At 37.9% G+C, this 22152-nt stretch overlaps 2 protein-coding genes across 2 annotated transcripts in view; both read left to right on the top strand.

Moving 5' to 3' along the window:
* The first annotated feature begins 406 nt into the window (after window positions 1-406).
* mcm2 (minichromosome maintenance complex component 2) lies at window positions 407-13403 on the top strand. Its single transcript, XM_084416171.1, has 16 exons — window positions 407-482; window positions 1205-1389; window positions 2220-2392; window positions 3090-3362; window positions 3901-4120; window positions 4766-4973; window positions 6855-6989; window positions 7849-8040; window positions 8123-8216; window positions 8407-8657; window positions 9675-9801; window positions 10004-10116; window positions 10491-10733; window positions 11614-11796; window positions 11897-12052; window positions 12996-13403. The coding sequence occupies exons 1-16, from the start codon at window positions 477-479 to the stop codon at window positions 13104-13106; spliced, it is 2670 nt and encodes an 889-aa protein (XP_084272297.1). The 5' UTR covers window positions 407-476; the 3' UTR covers window positions 13107-13403.
* An 897-nt stretch (window positions 13404-14300) lies between these two features.
* The window catches only part of podxl2 (podocalyxin-like 2), a 29262-nt gene continuing 21410 nt past the window's right edge, over window positions 14301-22152 (top strand). The window contains exon 1 of the mRNA XM_084416177.1: window positions 14301-14703. Within this exon, the coding sequence (XP_084272303.1) occupies window positions 14670-14703 (34 nt within the window). The 5' untranslated portion in view covers window positions 14301-14669. The remainder of the gene's footprint in view (window positions 14704-22152) is intronic.

The raw sequence follows: 22152 nt of genomic DNA, 5'->3' as shown, positions 1-22152 counted from the left end.
TCACAAGTCCTATCCGTAAAGAAACACCAGTCACATTTTCTTTTTTAAACTGTAAAAATCTAGGTCATTTTACTCTATAATAATTTTATTAGAAACTTGTAAAATATGGACTAAAATGTTTAAACTGTGGACTTAAAAACCATATTAGGAGTCACAGAGTGTGCCACTGTTGATCCAATTGCTTATTTTGAAGCGAAATGTGATCGTTCACTGTCACAATGTGCTTTGTCTAGTTTTATTTTTCTAAGACTCCTAACATGTCCGTCCCTTTTCACGCGTCCAACCAATGAGCGTTCAGATCAGAGTGACGCAGTTGCCAACGGACCAATCACAGTGCTCTGACTCTCTTCCTCAATTCATATTCATGCCGTTTCTCGCGCGCTTAGTGGTCACGTGGATAATTTCGCGCGAAAAGTTAGTCTTCCCGGGAAAAACTAGTCTTCAGTCGAGCTGCTGTTTAAGACGGACGTGAGAACATGGCGGTGAGTGTGTTTTGAATATCATCTATGTATATATCAACAAATCATTTAAGCAATTGTTCAAATGTGTTTTAAAGTATTTGACGTTTGTATGTGTACGCGATTATGTGTGAAATGTACATGGCACATGATAAAAGTGTTTAGTCGGTCGACAATGCAATGCAATGTAATGATCTAGATTTTACAATAAACTAAATATACTGTACAAACTCCGACAAATGTGCGTTTACATTTGCACAAAAGTCATTTTAATTCGAGTTTTGTGCATTTTTGTTGTTAAATTTGTAAATGTCAAATAATTTAACTTGGGCCTAAAAAAGCTAAAATTATATAAATACAAAAAACATTTCTTGTTTTTAACTGTAAAGTTCCTGAACTGACACGTCAAATATTTAGTTGAATATATTAAGCTATTGTGTTGTAAAGGGTTAAGCCAGTCTAAAAAAGGTCCCACGTGGGTTATACTAGTTTCTATGTGTAACAGTTGTGGTTTCAAGTGAGTGACTGTTCTTGTGTAGTATGGTGTAGTCCGATTGACAGGTCTGTTTTTCCGCAGTAAAGATATTGAGTTAGTTTCAGTATTAATACCTCAGCCTGATCTACTTGCACATGTGTGCATTTTCAGTCACTTTAAGTCAGTCGGTCCTTTTGACATCCAATTCTAGTGGAAAGATTTTTGTTTTCTATAACAGTGACATTTTTTTTTTTTTTTTGCTTCAAAACAGGATTCCTCAGAGTCGTTTCAGATGGCCACCAGCCCCACTCGTGGCTCCCGGCGGGGTGACCTGACCTCCAGCCCCGGCAGAGACCTGCCTCCGTTTGAGGACGAGTCCGAGGGGATTCTGGGAGAAAACATTCCCAATGAGGACGACGGAGATGGAGAGGAGCTGATCGGAGATGGGATGGAGAGGTGAGAGATGATCGTGATGGTTTGCAGATTAACAGAGGGATTGTTAGGGAGGAACCTCGTGAAACCTTTCAAAAACATGTCCAGGTCATGTTTCACCTCAAAATAATAATAAATATTGTGCTTAAAAGAATTTTATACGCCGATATGAAAGTCTCTAAACAGTTAAATTACAATTTTATCAATAGTTATGTTTCTATTAACATATTTGTATGTTTTCTGTTTAGTTGATCGCCATGTGGATAGCCTTGCTGCTTACACGGCATTAAAAAATAGTAAATATTTTTATGCAAATGTGGGGCTATTGCATAAAAAAAAAACATGAAAAGAACATCAAAAAAGAAGACTTGCGCATAACCTACAATAAAGTAAATCTCATTGCACACAGTTTTAGTAATTCTGAAATGCCTGAGCCAGTGTCTGTCATTGAAATTAATTGGTATAATTATCTCCCAGAACCGTCTCACGCAATTCCATTCTCAAACATTCGTCAGAACACAAGCACAACAGCATTTGTTATTGCGTTTTGCCTGCAAGCTCTGAGCTGCAAGTCATTTATTATACAGGAACAACAACAAAAAAAGAGCCATAGTGGCGTCACTGGTTTCAGCAAACCATTTTTATTATTGATACTTTAGTTTCATAGTTTACTAGGAAATGACGATTTTGTTCTCTTGAACAAACACGAATATTGGAATTGGCACGAATATTTAATGTGATACTCCTTTTTTTTGTGTGTTAAATTCGCAACTTTGCATGAAAACAAGTTCACTTTGAATGAAAGCATCTGCTAAATGAATGTAAATGTAGCTTAACGAGGGTATTTTTCACAGAGACTACCGCGCCATCCCAGAACTGGACCGTTATGAAGTGGAAGGTCTGGATGAGGATGAAGATCTCAGTGAACTCTCACCCGGAGCTCGGGCGGAAGCAGAAGCGGCCATGAGGCGGCGGGACAGAGAACAGGGCCTTGGCATGGGCCGCATCGGACGCGGACTCCTCTACGGTGGGCGGTTTAGTCATTGCTAAATAACACTTAACTTTACTGTAAAAAAAAAACAAAACAAAAAAACGTAACTTTACTGCAAACCACTGAAAATTAGTTAATGTAGGGCTGCACATGTAATTGAAATAAATCCAAAATTGGCATATGGCTTAGTGCGATTTATCAAATCATGAGTGAAGCGCGGCGATGTGTTCATTTACACGTGAGCGGCTCATGATCCGCAGGTGTTTCTCAGAGCGGCTCGATTCACAGTTAACGCTGCGCAACATGAACTCCATCTCTGTTTAAGTCTCTTTCTTGTGCGTTTGAAAACACATGCACAAACCATCTTCTCAATCTTTTGATAAGGGCTTCCTGTGGTTTTAAGTCAAAATAATAGTTTAATGTTTGAAAATGAAGACAGTTATAAATTAGTATTGGAAGTTGTAATGTAAAATTAAAACAGTTATATTATGTTTATTACCCTTTTTTTTTTTTTTTGTGAAATTACAGTAACTTTTTTTTGTATGTGTATATATCTATCTATCACAATTACAAAATTTTTGCCGAATTGTTCAGCCCTACCAACAAGTACAGCCAATCTGATCATTTTTAATCTGAAAAATCGCCATTCGACATAAATTAATATCAGTATATCAGTCTGCAAATTGTCATTAAACAAAAGTCTAACTGTAGTTGATGTCTCTGTGATGTACAGACAGTGAAGACGAGGACGACAAACGGCCCACGAAGAGGCAGCGTGTTCTTGCGGAGAGGGCAGCCGATGGCGTCGCGCTGGACGGCGAGGATGAAGAGATGATCGAGAGCATTGAGAACCTGGAGGACATGAAGGGCCACACGGTCCGGGAGTGGGTCTCGATGGCCGCCCCGCGACTGGAGATCTACCACCGCTTCAAGAACTTCCTGCGCACGCATGTGGACGAGCACGGACACAACGTCTTCAAAGAGCGCATCAGCGACATGTGCAAAGGTGGGCGGTGGACGGTCATCTGGGAAAACCATAGATGAAAAAAAAAGTTTCTGAAGAGCATTTTTGAAGCCCAAAGTGGGCGGAGCCAGCTGTCAGCATCTTTGTATCGCGTCACTCCTTGATAAATGAAAATGGGCAAAGAGGATTAGCTGAGGTGACGTGACGCTAACAGACAGCAGACAAACGGCTAGTAGTGACATCAGCGGCAATCCACCTGTCACTCAAGTGGCCACGCCCTTAATTATGCATAACTTTAAGGCTTATTATAATTTAAACGGATGAGTTATTCCCCTCAGAATTTTCATGAAGGGCAAATATAGACCAAAACCACTTTTTGTACCAGGCTGTAAACATATTTTTTTCTGCTGTAAAGTTGGGCATTTTAACATGGGGGGGGTTATGGGATTGACTCTCTTTTGCAGCCTGTCTCTAGAGGCCAGTCGATGAATTGCAGTTTAAGTCACTTCTGTGTTGCCGCTTGGGGAAAACCCTATTCTGTAATCCAGATGTTTGACATGACATTTTGCGATCTCTTCAGAAAATAAGGAGAGTTTGCTGGTGAACTATGAAGAGCTGGCGTCCCGGGAGCACGTGTTGGCGTACTTTCTGCCGGAGGCTCCCGCGGAGATGCTGAAGATCTTCGACGAAGCCGCGAAAGAGGTGGTGCTGGCCATGTACCCCAAATACGACCGGATCGCGCACGAAATCCACGTCCGCATTGGCAACCTGCCGCTGGTGGAAGAACTGCGATCGCTCAGGTACGAGCAAATCCACAGTCCTCTTGGTTCTTCAAGAAATAATATTATATATATCATTTACTAGCGGTGTAACGATACCCTCATGTCACGATTCGATACATATCACGATACCGAACTCACGATACGATATTATTGCGATACTCCAAGACATATGAGAAAAGGTTAACAAAAAATGGACTGTTGATTAAAATGCTAAATTTGGTATTACATTGTGTGTGTAAATGAATTGGCTTGGATTTGGTGCTGGAAACCCAATGAACAGGAACGTAGAGACACCAGAATAACAATGTTCATGATTCTGAAGCTGAAAATACATACATACTTATTTTGGACGAATATGCTTGCACACTTTCACTGACTAGATATGTTTAAAATAATGTAGGCACTTTTTACTGGAACATCAGACAATATGGCATTATCATTACCCCATTGCATTATTATACATTATATTCAACATTGTATACAGTAGTTTATTGTAGTACTGACACTAAAACTCTGAAAACTTGAATTTTTTTCTCACAGAAATGTTCATTTTGGGTGAACTATCCACAATACATGTCAGAATCCATGATAGATAGTTGCATTTTTGTATTGTGACGCAACATATTGTTACACCCCTAATAATTTCTATATTTTTGTTCCCAGGCAGCTTCATCTGAACCAGTTGATCCGCACCAGTGGGGTCGTGACCTGCTGCACTGGAGTCCTGCCGCAGCTCGGGATGGTGAAGTACAACTGTAACAAGTGTAACTTCATCTTGGGTCCGTTCTTCCAGTCCCAGAACCAGGAGGTGAAGCCGGGCTCCTGTCCCGAGTGTCAGTCGCTCGGGCCGTTCGACATCAACATGGAGCAGGTGTGTGAGGACGATCATGCTGTGCCAAGTTTCCCGTAGAGATGAAGAGATTTGATGTTATGAAACAAAATTATCTAGGTCATTTTCACCTCCAAATCAAAAGAGAAACTGTTCATGCAGAAGGAAAATTAAGTCTTTTTTTAAAGAGCATTAATATGTTTTGGTTTTGTTTTTTTGCTTTATTTTTATGGCACTTAAGCACATTTTCACAATTAAAATATGATTACAGTTATGTCTGCCTTATAAATTAAAATTCATGCCACAATATACTAAAAGATCAGTAAAAATTCAGTACAATTACCACCGTAATGTGGCAACACTTTAGTTTAGGATCCAATTCTCACTTTTACCTGCGACTTTTGCCTCAAACTCATAATTTCTGCTTACTAATAATTAGTATGGTAGTTGTTAAATTCAGATATTGAGTAGGATTAAGGGATGTAGAATAGGGATGTTGCGGTGATGGATTTTTTCCACCGGTTAATCGACGTGTAAAAAAACCGGTAATCCCGGTGTCACCGGGGGTTGCGTGTCGGGGATTTCGGGTGGCCGAAAATGCGGACGTGCACACGTCTCAATTTACTTTCACTTTAATTAGCGGCAATTCAGTAGCATTTGTTTGAATTAATCATGGGTTAATTTATTTTATTCTTAATAAAAATACACAAAACAATAAGACACTCGCTTGTATTACACACATCTTTATTGCAAAATGAATAATAACTTAACACACCATGTAAAAACTAAACAAAAGCACTTATGAAACACCTTTAAAGTGCATTTATTAACAAAACGAACCACTGCACACATCGTGCAAGTATCAAACAAGAAATTAAATTTAAAAAAATCACTATTCGTTAAATAAAGTACCTGCCTTTTTCAGCAAAAAAAACACCGCACAACCATCGAATATGAAACGTACGAACATCATAAACTTCGTTAAATAAGGTAGCCTACCCGAATAATCACTGGACACTTAAGTGCAAAAAAAAAAACCTAATATAAAAATTAAACTCACGTTTGCATTTCTCTTTGAAACCAGATCTTCCGCTATCCTTTGCCAGTTAGCTCGCCTCACTCTCCTCAAATGATAAATGAAATCGGCGCTCGTTCCGCTTACGCTAAATTACGAAGGCACGTAGTCACTAACTGAATTAAGTGCTTTATTACTATAGGCTAAAACTTCAACACGATGGGGACGGTGCCGGTGGTCAAGTGCTATGACCGGTAGGTGGGTTAAACACCGTGTATCACCGGTAACACCGACTATCGGAACAAGCCTAATGTAGAATATGGTCGTGCAGAAAAAGGCATTAATATGTGCTTTAGAAGTACTAATAAACAGCCAATATCCTAATAATATGCATGCTAATAAGCTACTAGTTAATAGTGAGAATTAGATCCTAAACTAAAGTCTTATCAAACATTATATATAAACCTGTATATCAATTATATTTTAAATGGACACATTTTTATATATACGTGTATATTACCAATACAAATTAGATGTAAATGATATGTTATTACTATCTATGTATCTATCGCTTTTTATATAAAGAACACTTAAAGAAAATAGTACATATAGCATTTGTGTCTTTAGTTATTTGAGGTTCATCCATATTTCACCCGATCTAAATTTAGAGGTTGGTTATTAATCAACAATATTTTATGTATCATTTTTGTGTTCTAAATTATTAAATAACATGCTAATATATATTAGAAATTAAGTTATCTTTGCCTAAGATCCTTGCTTCTGTCTTTATGTAAATGTGTTGATAAGAGACCAACCCTAATCTCAGTTTTGCCAGTTGTTGCCATGGCAGCAGGATGCAGCTGTTTCTCTTTTCTTCTGATGTTAACTAGCGTTCTTGCCTTTATCAGACCGTGTATCAGAACTACCAGCGAATCACCATTCAGGAGAGTCCTGGGAAAGTGGCGGCGGGTCGCCTGCCTCGCTCCAAAGACGCCATCCTGCTGGCCGACCTGGTGGACCACTGCAAACCTGGAGACGAGATCGTGAGTCGACAGATCATAATTACTGCGATAGTTCTCAAATCATCTTTAATAAACCAGCCGAACTCCAACAATCCCTCACCGCCACAGGAGATGACAGATTAGTGGCATAAGATGAAGCTTTGGGTGAAGTTCAGAATTAAGTTTGGACTTTAAAACCTTTATGATCATTAAACAACTTCATATAAATTGCATAAAATCACAATATTGAACTATATTGACATAACTATGTAATAAAATGTGTACACAAATATTAAAATTTCGACCTGTAAATATTTAAAACAAATTTTTTGAAATTTGCTTTTTATTTATATCACTATAACTGTATCAAATAACATTAAAGTAAAATATGCCCCTCTAAATCTATATATTTTTCACAACATAGTAAATTATATTTGAATATATATTTAATATTGCTGGGCAACGATTAATCACATCCAAAATAAGTTTGTGTATACATAAGATATGTGTGTAATTATTTTGTATATATGAATACACACATGCATGTATATTTAAGAAATATTTGCATATATATATATATATATAATTATATTATATATACATATTTTATATTTAAGTAACACATTTTTCTTAAAAACATGTATTTGTGTATTCATACATACAAAATAATTATACACACACATTTTATGTAAACACAAACTTATTTTGGATGCGATTAATCGTTGCATAATATTTCAATTTCAACCTGTAAATATTTAAAACTAAGTTTTTGAAATCTGCTTTTTGTATTTTTTATATCACTATAACTATCAAATAATATGTAAAGCAAAATATCCCAATATAACAAATATTTGAGTATAGATTTAAATAAAATATACCCTCCAATCATCTACTTTGGCAGGAGCTCACAGGAATCTACCACAACAACTACGACGGCTCCCTCAACATGGCTAACGGCTTCCCCGTCTTCGCCACCGTAATCCTGGCCAATCACATTGCTCGTAAGGATGAGGGCGTGGCCGTGGCGGAGCTCACCGATGAAGACATCAAAGCCATCATGGCTCTGTCCAAAGACGAGCGCATCGGAGAACGGGTGCGTGATGCTCACACATTTCCAGACATTTTAATACGCATCTGAAAGTTTCTCCAGATTAAGTTTAATTTTCCTCGTACAGATTTTCGCAAGTATTGGTCCTTCCATCTATGGGCACGAGGACATTAAACGCGGCCTGGCGCTCGCTCTGTTCGGCGGCGAAGCCAAAAATCCAGGTATCTTCTTCTTTCATATAAATATATAAATATTTTATGAATAAATAACTAATTTTTCTTAAATATATACATGCATGTGTGGTAATTTTATATATACAAAATGATTATACACAGTACACACATATACATCTCATATTTTCTAGCAGATGAAAACTGGCTTGGTACAAGTACGTAATTTGTGTCTCAACAGGCGGGAAGCACAAGGTGCGTGGCGATATCAACGTCCTCCTGTGTGGCGATCCAGGGACAGCCAAGTCCCAGTTCCTGAAGTACGTAGAGAAGATCGCAAGCCGAGCGGTGTTCACGACAGGACAGGGCGCCTCCGCCGTGGGTCTGACGGCTTACGTTCAGCGCCATCCCGTGACTCGAGAGTGGACGCTGGAGGCGGGAGCTCTGGTGTTGGCGGACCGAGGAGTCTGTCTCATCGACGAGTTTGATAAGGTGCAATAACGTTTGAGTTAGCAGTTTGTAGTTTTAACACTCTGGTGCTCTTCGTCATTTTGACCGAAATTTTTTATTTATTTATTTATTTTTATTTTCTTCATCAAAATGGTATGAAACTTGGTAAAGGTTTTGGCACTTGCTATGTGAACACACAAAAAATAATGGACATGATTTGAACAGGTTAAATGGGCCTGTAAAAAATAGTCACGCATTGTTCGTGGTCAAAAATGAGCGCATTGGAAATGAATGGGAAACCAATTTCATCTAGTGGGAACTTTTGGTACTGCAGCCAAACAAATTTTTTTTTTTTTTGATATCAAGCTCAAATTTTGAACACAACTTTAGATTTATGGCTTGGATTTTCTCACAGTTTTAGAGTAAAACATGTTTTTGAAAATATTTAATATTAATATTTAATTTAATATTTAATTTTTTATAAAAAATTAAAAATAGTATTTTCCCACATTTTTCTTAACAATATTAGAGTAAAACATGTTTTTGAAAATATTTAATATCAATATTTAATTTAATATTAAATTTTTTATAAAAATTTAAAATGGTATTTTCCCACATTTTTCTTGACAATAAACGTAAAATTCTGTAACTTAAGTTCACTTTTTAAAACTTTTTTTCACTTCAGCAATAATCTGCCAAGTGTCTTTGAAAAGAGATCAAACTGAAGTGTGTGCTCTAAAGCATTCAAGATTTACGAGTTGCAAGTTGGAAATTAAATGATCAGCTCTATGCTCAAAAAGTGAATAAATGGATTATAAATACAGTGTAAATATTATTTAGTACAATAAAATCCACTACAAATACAAAATATTAAATAAAAAACATTATCAAACTAAAACGGTACATTATTTTCATTTAAATAAAAATAACAATTCAGTCACTTGACTCCGACACGCGAAGAGCACCAGAGGTTTTTGATGCACTTTTCCACCAATTTTTGAGTCAATATTAAATGTTTTTTGGTGAATACCCCAGTGAACGTGTGAGTGTGTTCTTCAGATGAACGATCAGGACAGGACCAGCATCCATGAGGCCATGGAGCAGCAGAGCATCTCTATTTCTAAAGCTGGGATCGTCACATCGCTACAGGCTCGCTGCACCATCATCGCAGCCTCCAATCCTATCGGTGCGTTCTGGGACTGGTGACGGAACTGTTTAATGAAAGTCTAAATGAGGGTCATAACTTCAATTTTGCCATCGGCACTTTGAGATGCATGTTAATCTATAGCGCAGTCAGGTTTTAAATTACTTCCTGCTGGGCATAAACGTAGCAGCTGCGTTTCTGACAGCATTCATTTTTCTTATGAAAGTTTTTTTTCTTTTTAAAGGTGGGCGCTACGACCCGTCTCTCACGTTCTCTGATAACGTGGACCTGACGGAGCCCATCATCTCTCGATTTGACGTTCTGTGCGTCGTAAGAGACACCGTCGACCCAGTGCAGGTGAGTCAATGTCCTGTTAATACGCATGCTAATAAGCAACTAGTTAATAGTAAAGAATTGGACCCTAAACTAAAGTCTTATCAAAAATGATATATACCTGTATATAAATTATATTTTAAATGTAAAAATATTTATATATGTGTATATTACTAATACTAATTAGATGTAAATTATATATTATCACTATCTATCTATCTATCTATATATATATATACACATAAGAAAAGTGCATATAGCATTTGTCTTTAGTTTGGTGACATAACATGTTCTTGACTGTTTTCATGAGGTTCATCCATATTTGTTATTTCACCTGATCCAAATTTAGATGTTGTCTATTAATAAACTTTACCCATAATGCAATTCTCTGTGTTTAGGATGAGATGCTGGCTCGCTTTGTGGTGGGCAGCCACATCAAACATCACCCAAGCAACAAAGAAGGGGGCGTGGCCAGTTTAGAGGAAGTGCTGCTCCCGAACACCTCTGATGCCCCCCCCATCCCGCAGGATCTGCTCAGGAAGTACATCTTGTACGCCAAAGAGCGCGTGCGACCCAAACTCAATCAGATGGACCAGGACAAGGTGGCCCGAATCTACAGTGACCTTCGAAGAGAGTCTATGGTGAGTCGCTTTTGAGGTTGAAGACTATTTTAAGATGTTTTACTAGGGTTCCTCGATTAATCAAAATAAAACCGAAATTGTTATATAGCTTAGTGCGACTGTCAAATCGCAAAGGATGCGAATTAATTACATAAATATATGCGCTGCATGTTTCAGAGTGATTCGCAGTACGGTGTTCTTAAATGCAAACAGCTTGCGCATTATTTTTAGTTTTTAGTGAAATATTACAATAGTGACTTTTTTTTTTTGAGTCATTTTTATATTTGTCTGTAGTTTATCATTTTATAGCCATATTAACGGTATAATGGAGGATTTTTTACTTCCGGGTGGATCACCTATACTATTGGTCCTCCTAATTGTCAATCATTCTGGTGAATCAATCAAACTTATTCAAAAAGTGGAGAGGGCGGATCTTATCTAAAATTCGTAAAGATCCTCCACTATACCTTTAATATATAATCACGAAATGTTGGCTAAATTGTGCCGCCTGTAAAGCAAAACCACAGCAAATGTGAATTATTTTACTTAAATTGTTAAAAAAAATTGCATCATTTTGAAATGCCTCCGTTGTCTCAGTCCACACTTCACAGCGAAAACGGCATTTTCTAATTTATCTACTTTGTGTCTCCAAAAAGCTTTTTTTGGATGGAAAGGGCAAAACCTGGAATATATCTTTTTTTTAAATCGCAATATTTTTTGGAAAAAAAAAAAAACTTACATTTTAAGTTAAAAAACAAAACAAAACAAAACAAAAAACCTAAACTTAAACCTAAAACTCTTAAAATGTTTCCCAAAATCTGCACAGAAATTGCGTCCGTCTGGGCTTGTTACCACTGAAATGTTTGTTGTTCTCAGTGTAATAACGCATGTTGTTTGGCAGGCCACAGGAAGTATCCCCATCACCGTGCGTCACATCGAGTCCATGATCCGCATGGCGGAGGCTCACGCTCGCATGCACCTGCGGGACTACGTGCAGGAGGACGACGTGAACATGGCCATCAGAGTCATGCTGGAGAGCTTCATCGACACACAGAAGTTCAGCGTGATGAGGAGCATGCGGAAGGTGAGCTGATTGTACTGATCCGGGATCAGTTCTCTTCAGAAGTCTTGTGATTCTGCCTGGTTAAGTTGGTAACCGAAGTCGCATTTTCGCATTTCCACAGACGTTCGCACGGTATCTGGCCTTCAGGCGAGACAACAACGAGCTGTTGCTCTTCATCTTGAAGCAGCTGGTTTCTGAACAGGTCTCGTATCAGCGCAACCGTTACGGAGCCCAGCAGGACAACATCGAGATTGCAGAGAAGGATCTGGTGGACAAGGTAACTAATAGATGCGTTTAAAGGGATACTCCACTTTTTTCGGAAATATGCTCATTTTACAACTCCCCCAGAGTTAAACAGTTGAGTTTTACCGTTTTAGAATCCATTCAGCCGAACTCCGGGTCTGACGGTACCACTTTTAGCATAGCTTAGCACAGATCATTGATTCAGACGAGTCCAGTAGCATTTCTTTCAAAATGACCAAAGAGTTTCAATATTTTTCCTATTTAAAACTTGACTCTTCTGTAGTTAAACCGTGTACTAAGATCGACGGAAAATGAAAAGTTGCGATTTTCTAAGCCTATATGGCTAGGAACTACTCTCATTCCGGCGTAATAATCAAGGAACTGTGTGGCCGTACCATGGGTGCAGCAGGCGTAGTGATATGACGCAGCGCCTAAAAATAGTCCCCAGCTCGGTATCTTCTTCCAACGTGACCGGGACTAAGTTTGTCTAACCTATTAGACCTATTTTCAGGCGCTGCGTCATATCACTACGCCTGCTGCACCCATGGTACGGCCGCACAGTTCCTTGATTATTACGCCGGAATGAGAGTATAGTTCCTAGCCATGCAGCCTAGAAAATCGCAACTTTTCATTTTCCGTCGATCTTAGTACACGGTTTAACTACAGAAGAGTCAAGTTTTAAATAGGAAAAATATTGAAACTCTTTGGTCATTTTGAAAGAAATGCTACTGGACTCGTCTGAATCAATGATCTATGCTAAGCTATGCTAAAAGTGGTACCGTCAGACCCGGAGTTCGGCTGAATGGATTCTAAAACGGTAAAACTCAACTGTTTAACTCTGGGGGAGTTGTAAAATGAGCATATTTCCGAAAAAAGTGGAGTATCCCTTTAAATAAAATAAGTTCCAGTAAGAACTGAATTACAGGCATGTTACACGTGTGAATTTGAGTTTTAACTCAGTCTTTCTTTGTCTTCAGGCCCGACAGATTAACATCCACAACCTGTCTGCGTTTTACGACAGCGACTTGTTCCGCTCGAACAAATTCTCCCACGACAGCAAGAAAAAGCTCATCGTTCAGCAGTTCTAGGCAGTCGTCCTGGATTTGTTTGCAAGGAGTTGCATATAATCATCCGGACTTGTATATAATTCCATCATGTGGTTATTGGACCAGTCGTTACATGGATTGAACATTGTTTTTGGTCCACTCGTGAACTTGTTACCGTAGTCATTACGGTTGTAGTGCTCTGCTCAGCTCATGTGGTCTTGTTTGGCTGCAAGCGACATCTTGAATTTTTCCCTGTTGTCAAATTATTTGAATGTTGTAAAAATGGAAAAAATAACTTTTGTACTGTTATTGAGCAATAAAATAGAGTTGTGTATGTAATTGAGCGTTTGTTTAAATTATTACGCTAGTGAAATCTCTGCTTCCTGTCAGGAAATGTAAAATTAGTAGTTTACTAAACTACAATGGGTCTTGTTTGAAAGGAAGCTTATTTCCGCCACGGAATAAAAAAGGTAATCGTGACCTCACATTTCTGACTTTTCTCACAGATTTGAGTTTAAATCTTGCAATTTCAGACTTTGACTCATAATTAATAATAATGGTGCATTTTATTTTTAATGCGCTTTTCTCACACCCAAAGCGCTAAATTTCGAAACTCACAATTGCAAGTGTATATCTCAATTCTGAGAAAATCAAATTTAAAAATAAACTAAATTCAGACTCTTTTTTTTTTCTTTCTCAATTGTGAGTTTATACCTCACAATTCTGACTTGATTTCTTGAAATTTTTAGGTTCTTTCTCGCAACTCATGCAAATCTCAGAATTGTGAGATATAAACCGTTTATACCTTGCAATTATGTCTTTATTTCTTGCAATTCTGATATGTATCTTGTAATTAAAAACGTGCAATTCTGAAAAAAATAAAGATAACACTTTACAATAAGATTTATGAGTTAACATGAACTAATAATGAACTGCACATACAGCATTTATTAACCTTTGCTAATGTTAATTTCAACATGTACTAATACTTTATTAAGATCTTGTTAACATTAATGCACTTTGAACTAACAACGAACAGCTGTATTTTTATTAACCAACGTAAACAAAGATGAACAAATACAGAAACAAATGTATTGCTCATTGTTAGTTCATAATGTTAACTAATGAACCTTATTGTAAAGTGTTACCGTTGATTATAATAAGAGCGTTCTGATTGGTCGACGACAGGATTCCATCGCTGGCCGTTTAAATCTAGGTTCGTACTGTCGCTAAAATAAATAAGCCCGGCGGTGTTTAGGACCCAGCATCCCTGCAGTCACTGCGCCAGGCAGGAATCAAACCCTCCAAAATCCTCAATATATCCCTGCTAATTCATTGACTGCAAGAGCCAGAGGAGCAGCAGACAAAACTACCGTCTAGTTTTCTTCGCATTTTTTGCACAGTGCATCACGCTTGTCCAGAGAGAAAGGCAGATGAAGCGCGAGACTATCGACTGACCTTTTGTTTTTAATTGCGATGAGTATTTTGTGTTAGTGCGTCTCTTCTCGCGCACGCTGAGGTCAGTAAGTCACGTATGATGCACATATGAACGAACTGTAATACTGCCGCGATCATTCCTCACTGCGATCATTTAAAGCTGCAGAGATGTCAGTCGTGTCTTTTCAGTGCCTCATGTTTGGTAAGTTCAATGTTTTTTTGCGTGTGTGTGGAATGAATCAATGTTTGCATGTAGAAATAAAACAAAAATATTTTATATTTTAAAAAAGTTTAATTTAATAATAATAATTACTGTTAATCTATTTTATATATGAATGTTTGTGTTTTTAAAAATGTCAACCTACTGATGATCATTTCATGATTTAATCATTGAAAAACCTAAAATGTCTGATAATGTGATAATCACAAGGTTTGATTCATAATGCTGTGTCTGAGACCAATTTGCATCATCATTAAGACTTTTCATTGTCACGATGAGTGGAGAAAAGGGCATTGTTGTTTTCTAAGATGATCAATTGTGAATTTTTCTATATTTATTTTTATGTGCTTGTCATCATCTCTAATATCTTGTATGAAAAGTCCAGGCACTCAAATGATTCAGATATTTGAGTTATTGATCTGTAGTGCAGATTACGGCACACGCCCCTTTTCCTCTCTATCCAGAGACGAGCTGGTGTATTCAGGTCCAGTCAGGATTTTCAGCATGATTCATCATGTAACTGAGAAAAGAGCATTTTGCAGCTGTTGTGGACACTGATTGTTTTTGGCATGTTGTGAGTGTGTGCGCGTGTGTGTGATGGCTTGTCATGCCCATGAGGCCCCGGCTGACAGACTGTGCTGGTCAAAAGCCTCTCTTTGCTGCTGTCCACACAGACCGATGACCAGACACAACAAGGACAGGTCAGGTTTGTTTAGTCTAATGGGCAGCACGGACTCAGGCTTAATCCAAATTAATGTTCAACATCACATTCCACACTGGGATTTGTTCATATCCTGATTGAATGTGCATTTGTGAGTCTTTGCTCTCCCTTTTCTAAACTATTGTGATATTACCGTGTATTTTTTTTAAACATACACAGTTAATATCTTGGTATTCTGAGAAGTGCATTGGAGAACCATGTAAATACCATGGTATCACTGTGTTTTATGGACATATGTGGTAGAGAGAGTAATCACAAGTTTTATATGATATTCTTTCATAGACTTAATCGTATGAAAGTAATCAGGGGAGTAATTGTAATAGGATTACTTTGAAACGATTTTAACTCAGGAACTGCTGGTAAATTTCACAATTACAAAGAAATGGCAAGTAACACATCGAATTAAATGTGAAACTGAAGTAGAAAGAGTGAAATACTATAGTATTTTCTTGTAAAACACTCCAATAATCTTTTATTTACAACTTATTTACCATGTAAATATCATGGTAAATGCATTTCATTGGCATTTTTGGACATGCTACCATAGAGTTTATTGCAGTTCCTTGGCGTATCATGTAAATACCATGGTATTTGTCAAAGTATTGCACATTTTTGTTGTATTACTATTGTAATACAATGCCTTTTGAATGTATACCATGGTATTCTTTGAAGTACCATGGCGTACCATATAGTAAACATTTGAAGTCATAGTCAAAGTACAGTATTGCCTAAGGATGCACGATACATCGGCCACCATATCGGCCGAGATATGTTCATTTTTAATGTTATTGTTATCGGCCCGATAAGAAAATTTTGTCGATATATCAAAGCCGATATAAATAATGGATTATTTTTTATCATGTGCAGCGCAAGTCTGTCATATAGGCTACAATGAGAACATTATAATTGTGTGTTTGGGGCATGGATTTTAATGGTGAGACTTTTGTTTTTGTAATCAGGCTCTCAAAAATTAAATAAAAATTTGGATTTAGATTTATCAGCCAATATATCGGTTATCGGCTTTCAAATATAAAGAAATATCGGTATCAGCCAAAATGTTCATATCAGTGCATCCCTAGTATTGCCATTTAATTTAAGTTGTAGTAACAGTATCATATTTATACCATGGATATATCATCTTTAATTGGACACATACCACACGGAGAGCAATTTAAATACCGTAGTATACAAATATGGTAATCATTCAGTACTATGGCACCACTCGAGCTCTCTTTAGCAGTAACAGCAACCGCAGACCTGCAGCTGCCAGTCTGACGACTATAAATCTGAGTCCTAATGCTCGATGCCACCTACACCCACAGGCTCTGCTGCAATGCAAGCTGGCACAGCCCAGAAACACATTCAGGTCAGGTGACATCAGCATTTATCTCGACTTCATATCCGAGAAGAGAAGAAAAGAAAAGGGACGGGGAGCTTTTTGAAAGACGTAGGGCTAAGAATTAATTGGCAACCGTATAAAATTCTCAGTGTGTTGCTGAAGTCCAGGTGTCTCACGCTTTAAATTGGGCCAAGATTTGGTGGGATTGAGGATTTATGAATCATCTTATCCTGTGTTCAGGTTTTCCTCGGCTCTTTCACAGAGTCTGAGACTGGCGCTGGCTGAACTGCCTGTATATTTAGTACAATAGCTGCTATGTGACGGATTTGTGTTCGTATCAAATGGCAAAGGATTCCGGCGTCTTGGTCTGAACGGATGAATGTGCACTATATTAAGACTTCTGAAATCAGTCAGACAGAAACAGGTGTGCAATGTACATGCTATGATATGAAACCACAGTGTCAAGAACATGTCTGAGGCACATTTCACATCTTTAGCGAGATATTTCCTCTTGTTTTGTTCTTCAAGCTAATGCACAAATGTGGACCACAAAACCACTCACAAGGGTACATTTGTTTGAAATTGAGATTTATACATCATCTGAAAGCTGAATAAATAAGATTTCCATTGATGTTTGTTAGGATAGGACAATATTTGGCTGAGATACAACTATTTGAACATCTGGAATCTGAGGGTGCAAAAAAAATCTAAATATTAAGAAAATCACCTTTAAAGTTGTTCATTTATGTTCGCGGTTGTGCTTCATTCACTCACAAAAATAAATGTTTTATATATTTACGGTAGGAAATTTACAAAATATCTTCTTGGAACATGATCTTTACTTAATATCCTAATGATTCTTGGCATAAAAGAAAAATCAATAATTTTGACCCATACAATGTTTTGTTGGCCATTGCCACAAATATACCCGTGCGACTTGTGACTGGTTTTGTGGTCCAGGTTCACAAATGTTTTATCTTCTTGAGTTTCATCCAGTTTATCCAACTCTCTCCCCAGTGTGAATATCCCGGACAGGGTTTATTGCCGCAGAGCCTCTATAAACGAGGTATTAGCTTTTATGATTAATGTACTATCTAACGCGTGTCCGAACTTTGAGAGCATCTCTGTGGTAGAAAGGCCAAGGAAAGTTCCTCAGAGATAGACGTGCTTGGCTTTAGCCGTCAGCAAACTCACATTTTTCATTCACCGATGAAGCAAGGTCAGAAGTAGCCTTGCAGAAACCGGAGTCCACTGAGGAAAAATAAGATTGCGTCAACCATAATTAATGTGATCTAGTGGAGTGAGACATTGATGCTTTCTAAGGACATACACCACAGAGATAAGGTGACTGTGTGTATGCGACTGCACTTTTGGGCTAGTGTAATGATTGGTAGTTGTTTACTAGAATAGAAAGATGGAGGGAAATCCATTAGTTCCACCCCCACCCCCCAAAACGTAACTAATAATTCCTTCTTTTTGTTCAACACAAGTATGGCTTTCTTTTTAATGTGGAGCACAAAAGGAGATCATCTTTTGCTTGACCGTCAAGCTCCAAAAAGCACAAAAAATGTACACGCAATGAAAGTAGTCCATATGGCTTGTGCATTCTGTTCTTTTGAAGTCATTTGATTCGTTTTATTTTTGATCAGACACAAATTTAAGTCATTATTTACTGATAATCTTAGCTCTGAAATCTTAATTGGACTTGTCAAGAAAATTGGACTTGACACTCAAAGACCAAAGGCATTCAGCATCAAGTTTTCAGCTAATTTGAATGCAAATAAAATGGCATGGCAGCAAAGTGTTTGTCTAACAAGCAAATTTTGGATAATTGTATACTAGCATTTAGGGCTGCAGTCAAGACCACCTTTGTCGAGTCCAAGACCAGGACTAGTCGAGTCCAAGTCAAGACCGAGTCCAAAAAGGTTCAAGTCCGAGTCAAGACCGAGTCCAGGATAGAAAAAAAAAAGTCTTATGCATGACATTATCAAGAGAATCATTTTGGGTTATTATTTGTTGATCTAAAAGCAAAAATAGTGTCACAACACCCAGGATTTTTAAGTATAGACATTCCCCTTGATATCATATAATCTTCTAATCTAAAGAAAACAGAATGATGACATATGGTGATACATCATAATAGCAGTGTTAGAACTGATATACAAACACCAACCCACTACTATTACCACTGCTAGGTACTAGTACTGAGCATTTGAGCAACTAAATGACAATATAGCTTCACTCCGGATGTACAGTAGTGTAGAAAAGAAGTGACCAGTATTACAGAGTGTACCCCTATGGTTGGTTTATGCTTTCCCTGAAAAAAATATTGTTCAGATGTCATTCAGCGAGAACGCAAGAGCTAAACTTCTACAAGCTCAATAACATCCACATAAAAAAAGAAAAAAAAAGAAGGTAAGAATAAAAGTCGTAAAACTTTGCCCATTAATTAGATGTGCAAGGCAAGCAAGCAAGTTTTCGGGTTGTTATGGACAATTAAAAATGTGAATATTCACGTTGCACTAGCGGTGGACTTTCAGTGAGTTAAAACATTTATTTTTTAAAGAGCCGTTTGTGAGTCAAAAGAGCCGGCTCACGAAAAAGAGCCGAAATGCCCATCGCTAGTTATTAGGTGACCAATGTTTTCACGACCAAAAACGGTCGAGTCCGGACTCGAGTACTACAGCCCTACTAGCATTTATTCTGAAAGTGTACGAGTATTCAAGTTGGACATTCAACTTCAAGTGGCATTCTGTTGCACTTTTACAAGTAGGACAGTGGATATTCAGACTTTTCGAGTTGAAAGGAATAAATGTAGTGTGTTTTTGGACATAGGCCTTGTTTGCACCTGGTATTAAGATGCGTTTTGGTCGATCGGATTACAAGTGGACGACGCTAAATACAGGTGTAAAAGGGGTCCAAAACGTTTTGAGCTTGTCCACTTTCAACCACTTCCAGAGGTAGACTAAAACGCATTCGACCGGATTGCTTTCATAGTGTAAACGCTCATGTGGCCGAATTTGTTCGAACAGCCACAAAAGATCGTCTACTTGCCTCCTACTGACCTAATGTGTAAACATTATGGGAAGAGCTCTAGCCAGACGGGATTTAAACTTTGCCGGCTGAAGACACAAGTTTACTTTAAAGAAGAAAAACGTACCAAGCACAATGTTCTCTCACCGTTCCTGATTTCTAACACACACTCACAGCTGGGGCCGGTTTCACAAAGCTATTTTAGACCGGTCTATAGTGTTAGACAAGTCTAAAATTTGCTCATAGACTAGTCTAATGCAAGTTAGACTGTTTCACAAAAATAAAGACTGACTTAATTTAGACCAAAAAAATTAGACACCTTACCCCCAGGCTAACTTAGGTCTAAGACTCTGTTACCTTGGCAACCAGCAGTAACAATCAGTAAACAGCTAAAAGAAAAGGGAAAATGGCTCATAATTCAAACATTTCCTCTTGTTACTACATTCTCTGCTAAATTTCCCAAGTAAAATGTCCTTGTAACTGTTATACTCCTCCAACAAACACGTATTTTCCGCTGGGGTAAACTGCACTGAGCGGTTGAATGCGCTTACTCGATCCGCCATGTTGTTTGTTTTGAAAAGTGTCTTATTTTACCCAGAATGCATTGCAGTGTAGTCCTACTTAAGATAGTCAGAGTCTTAAGTGCTTTGTGCAACGGTCTGATTTAGATGTCTATCTGAAGTCTGACTATCTACTATATCTAAGCCATAGTCAAAGTCTATCTTTGTGAAACTGTGTCTGTCAGAACAGAAATGAAAGATGATGCTCTCCGGATGTTTTGCCGTCGTCTCTGGATGCGTTCATATGTAGATTGTGTGAACTTATTTTGTCCATTAGATTAAACGATCTGAAAAAGCCCATACCCACCCATAGACCCTATCCTCGAAGAAATCAGGACAGAGGTGGTTGAAAGTGGACAAAAGAGATATAATAAAACACCAGATGTAAACAGGAATGTGTCTCCCTCGTCTGCTTGCGATCCGATCGACCAAAACGCATCTTGATACCAGATGTAAACAGGGCCAAAGTGGTCTAAAGCATGTCTTTGGCTTGTAATCAACCCATTTACTCAGTAAATGTCATTTGGTTGTTTGGGATTATGCTCTCCAACAGCCTTCTGGTTTGGAAGTTTCCCCAGCATCGCATGGCTCAAGTTCGCTGGACGTCCAGGGTCTTCAGAGTCTCTAAAAACCACTGGAACGTTTCCAGAAAGCAAAGTCAATCTATTCATAAATTGGAGCAGGAAGTGCCCAGTTTTTCCACCCTGTTAATTACCGCACAATCACACACTTGCTAAATATAATACCAGATTCACATCAGCCTGCTGGTCTCCTTAATTAAACCAAGCCTCGCTAGAGAATATATTTCATTAAACAGCTCCATGAATAAAAACTAAAGCCGTGTCAGATTTAGAGAACTGTGTAATTGGCTTTGAAACTCCATCTTGGCTCCAACGGAAGAGTAGTTGCAGATTTCAGGCCAGTTGTCGCCTTTTTTAGCTGCCCAGTGTTAAAACCAGCGCTAATCCTGTGGTGACCTGGTAGGGCGAGGAAAGATAAGACTGGCTGGTTTTAGAGACAATGCTAAGCCTCCATGATACGAAGCCATCTGTGGTTGAAGCCCATTGAGGCCAGGACTCGAGATGTTTCCATTCAGTGTTTGATGGGTATACACCCTTGAAACCATCACAGTTTGAGAAAGATTCATTTGTGGTGAAGTAGATTATTAAACAGTTGGTTTGGTTCTTTCATGTTTGTTTGTGTATTCACTCAGCCCAGGCCCATAAAGTGAGCTATTTTACCCTCTGGTGCTGTTGTTGTTTTGGGTTTTTTTTCTTCATTGGAATTGTATGAAACTTGGTAAATGTTTTGGCACTTGCCATTTGAAAAAACAAAAACATGGACATGATTCGAACAGGTTAAATGGTTATGTAAAAAATAGTCACACTTGTGCTCCTCATGGTCAAAAATGAGCACATTGGAAATGAATGGGAGACGAATTTCATCTAGTGGAAACTTTTGGTACTGCAGCCAAACAAAATCTTTCTGAAAGCTCATTTTTTTAGATATCTGGCTCAAATTTTTAACAACTTGTTTAGATTTATGGCTTTGATTTTGATTTTCTGTTTTTGAAAATATATATTTAATATAAAAATTAAATGGTATTTCTGCACTTTTTTTATAACAATAAACATAATTTTTTTAAAACTTTTTTATGTTCACTTTTTAAAACTTTTTTCACTTCAGCAATAATCTGCCAAGTGTCATCTTTGAAAAGAGATCAAACTGAAGTGTGTGCTCTAAAGCATTCAAGATTTACGACAGTTTAAGTTGGAAAT

The sequence above is a fragment of the Rutilus rutilus genome, assembly GCF_951802725.1.
Source record: "Rutilus rutilus genome assembly, chromosome: 8".
Lineage (NCBI taxonomy): Eukaryota > Metazoa > Chordata > Actinopteri > Cypriniformes > Leuciscidae > Rutilus > Rutilus rutilus.
The sequence above is the reverse complement of the archived record's forward strand: the minus strand, read 5'-3'. Positions and strand labels throughout refer to the sequence as shown.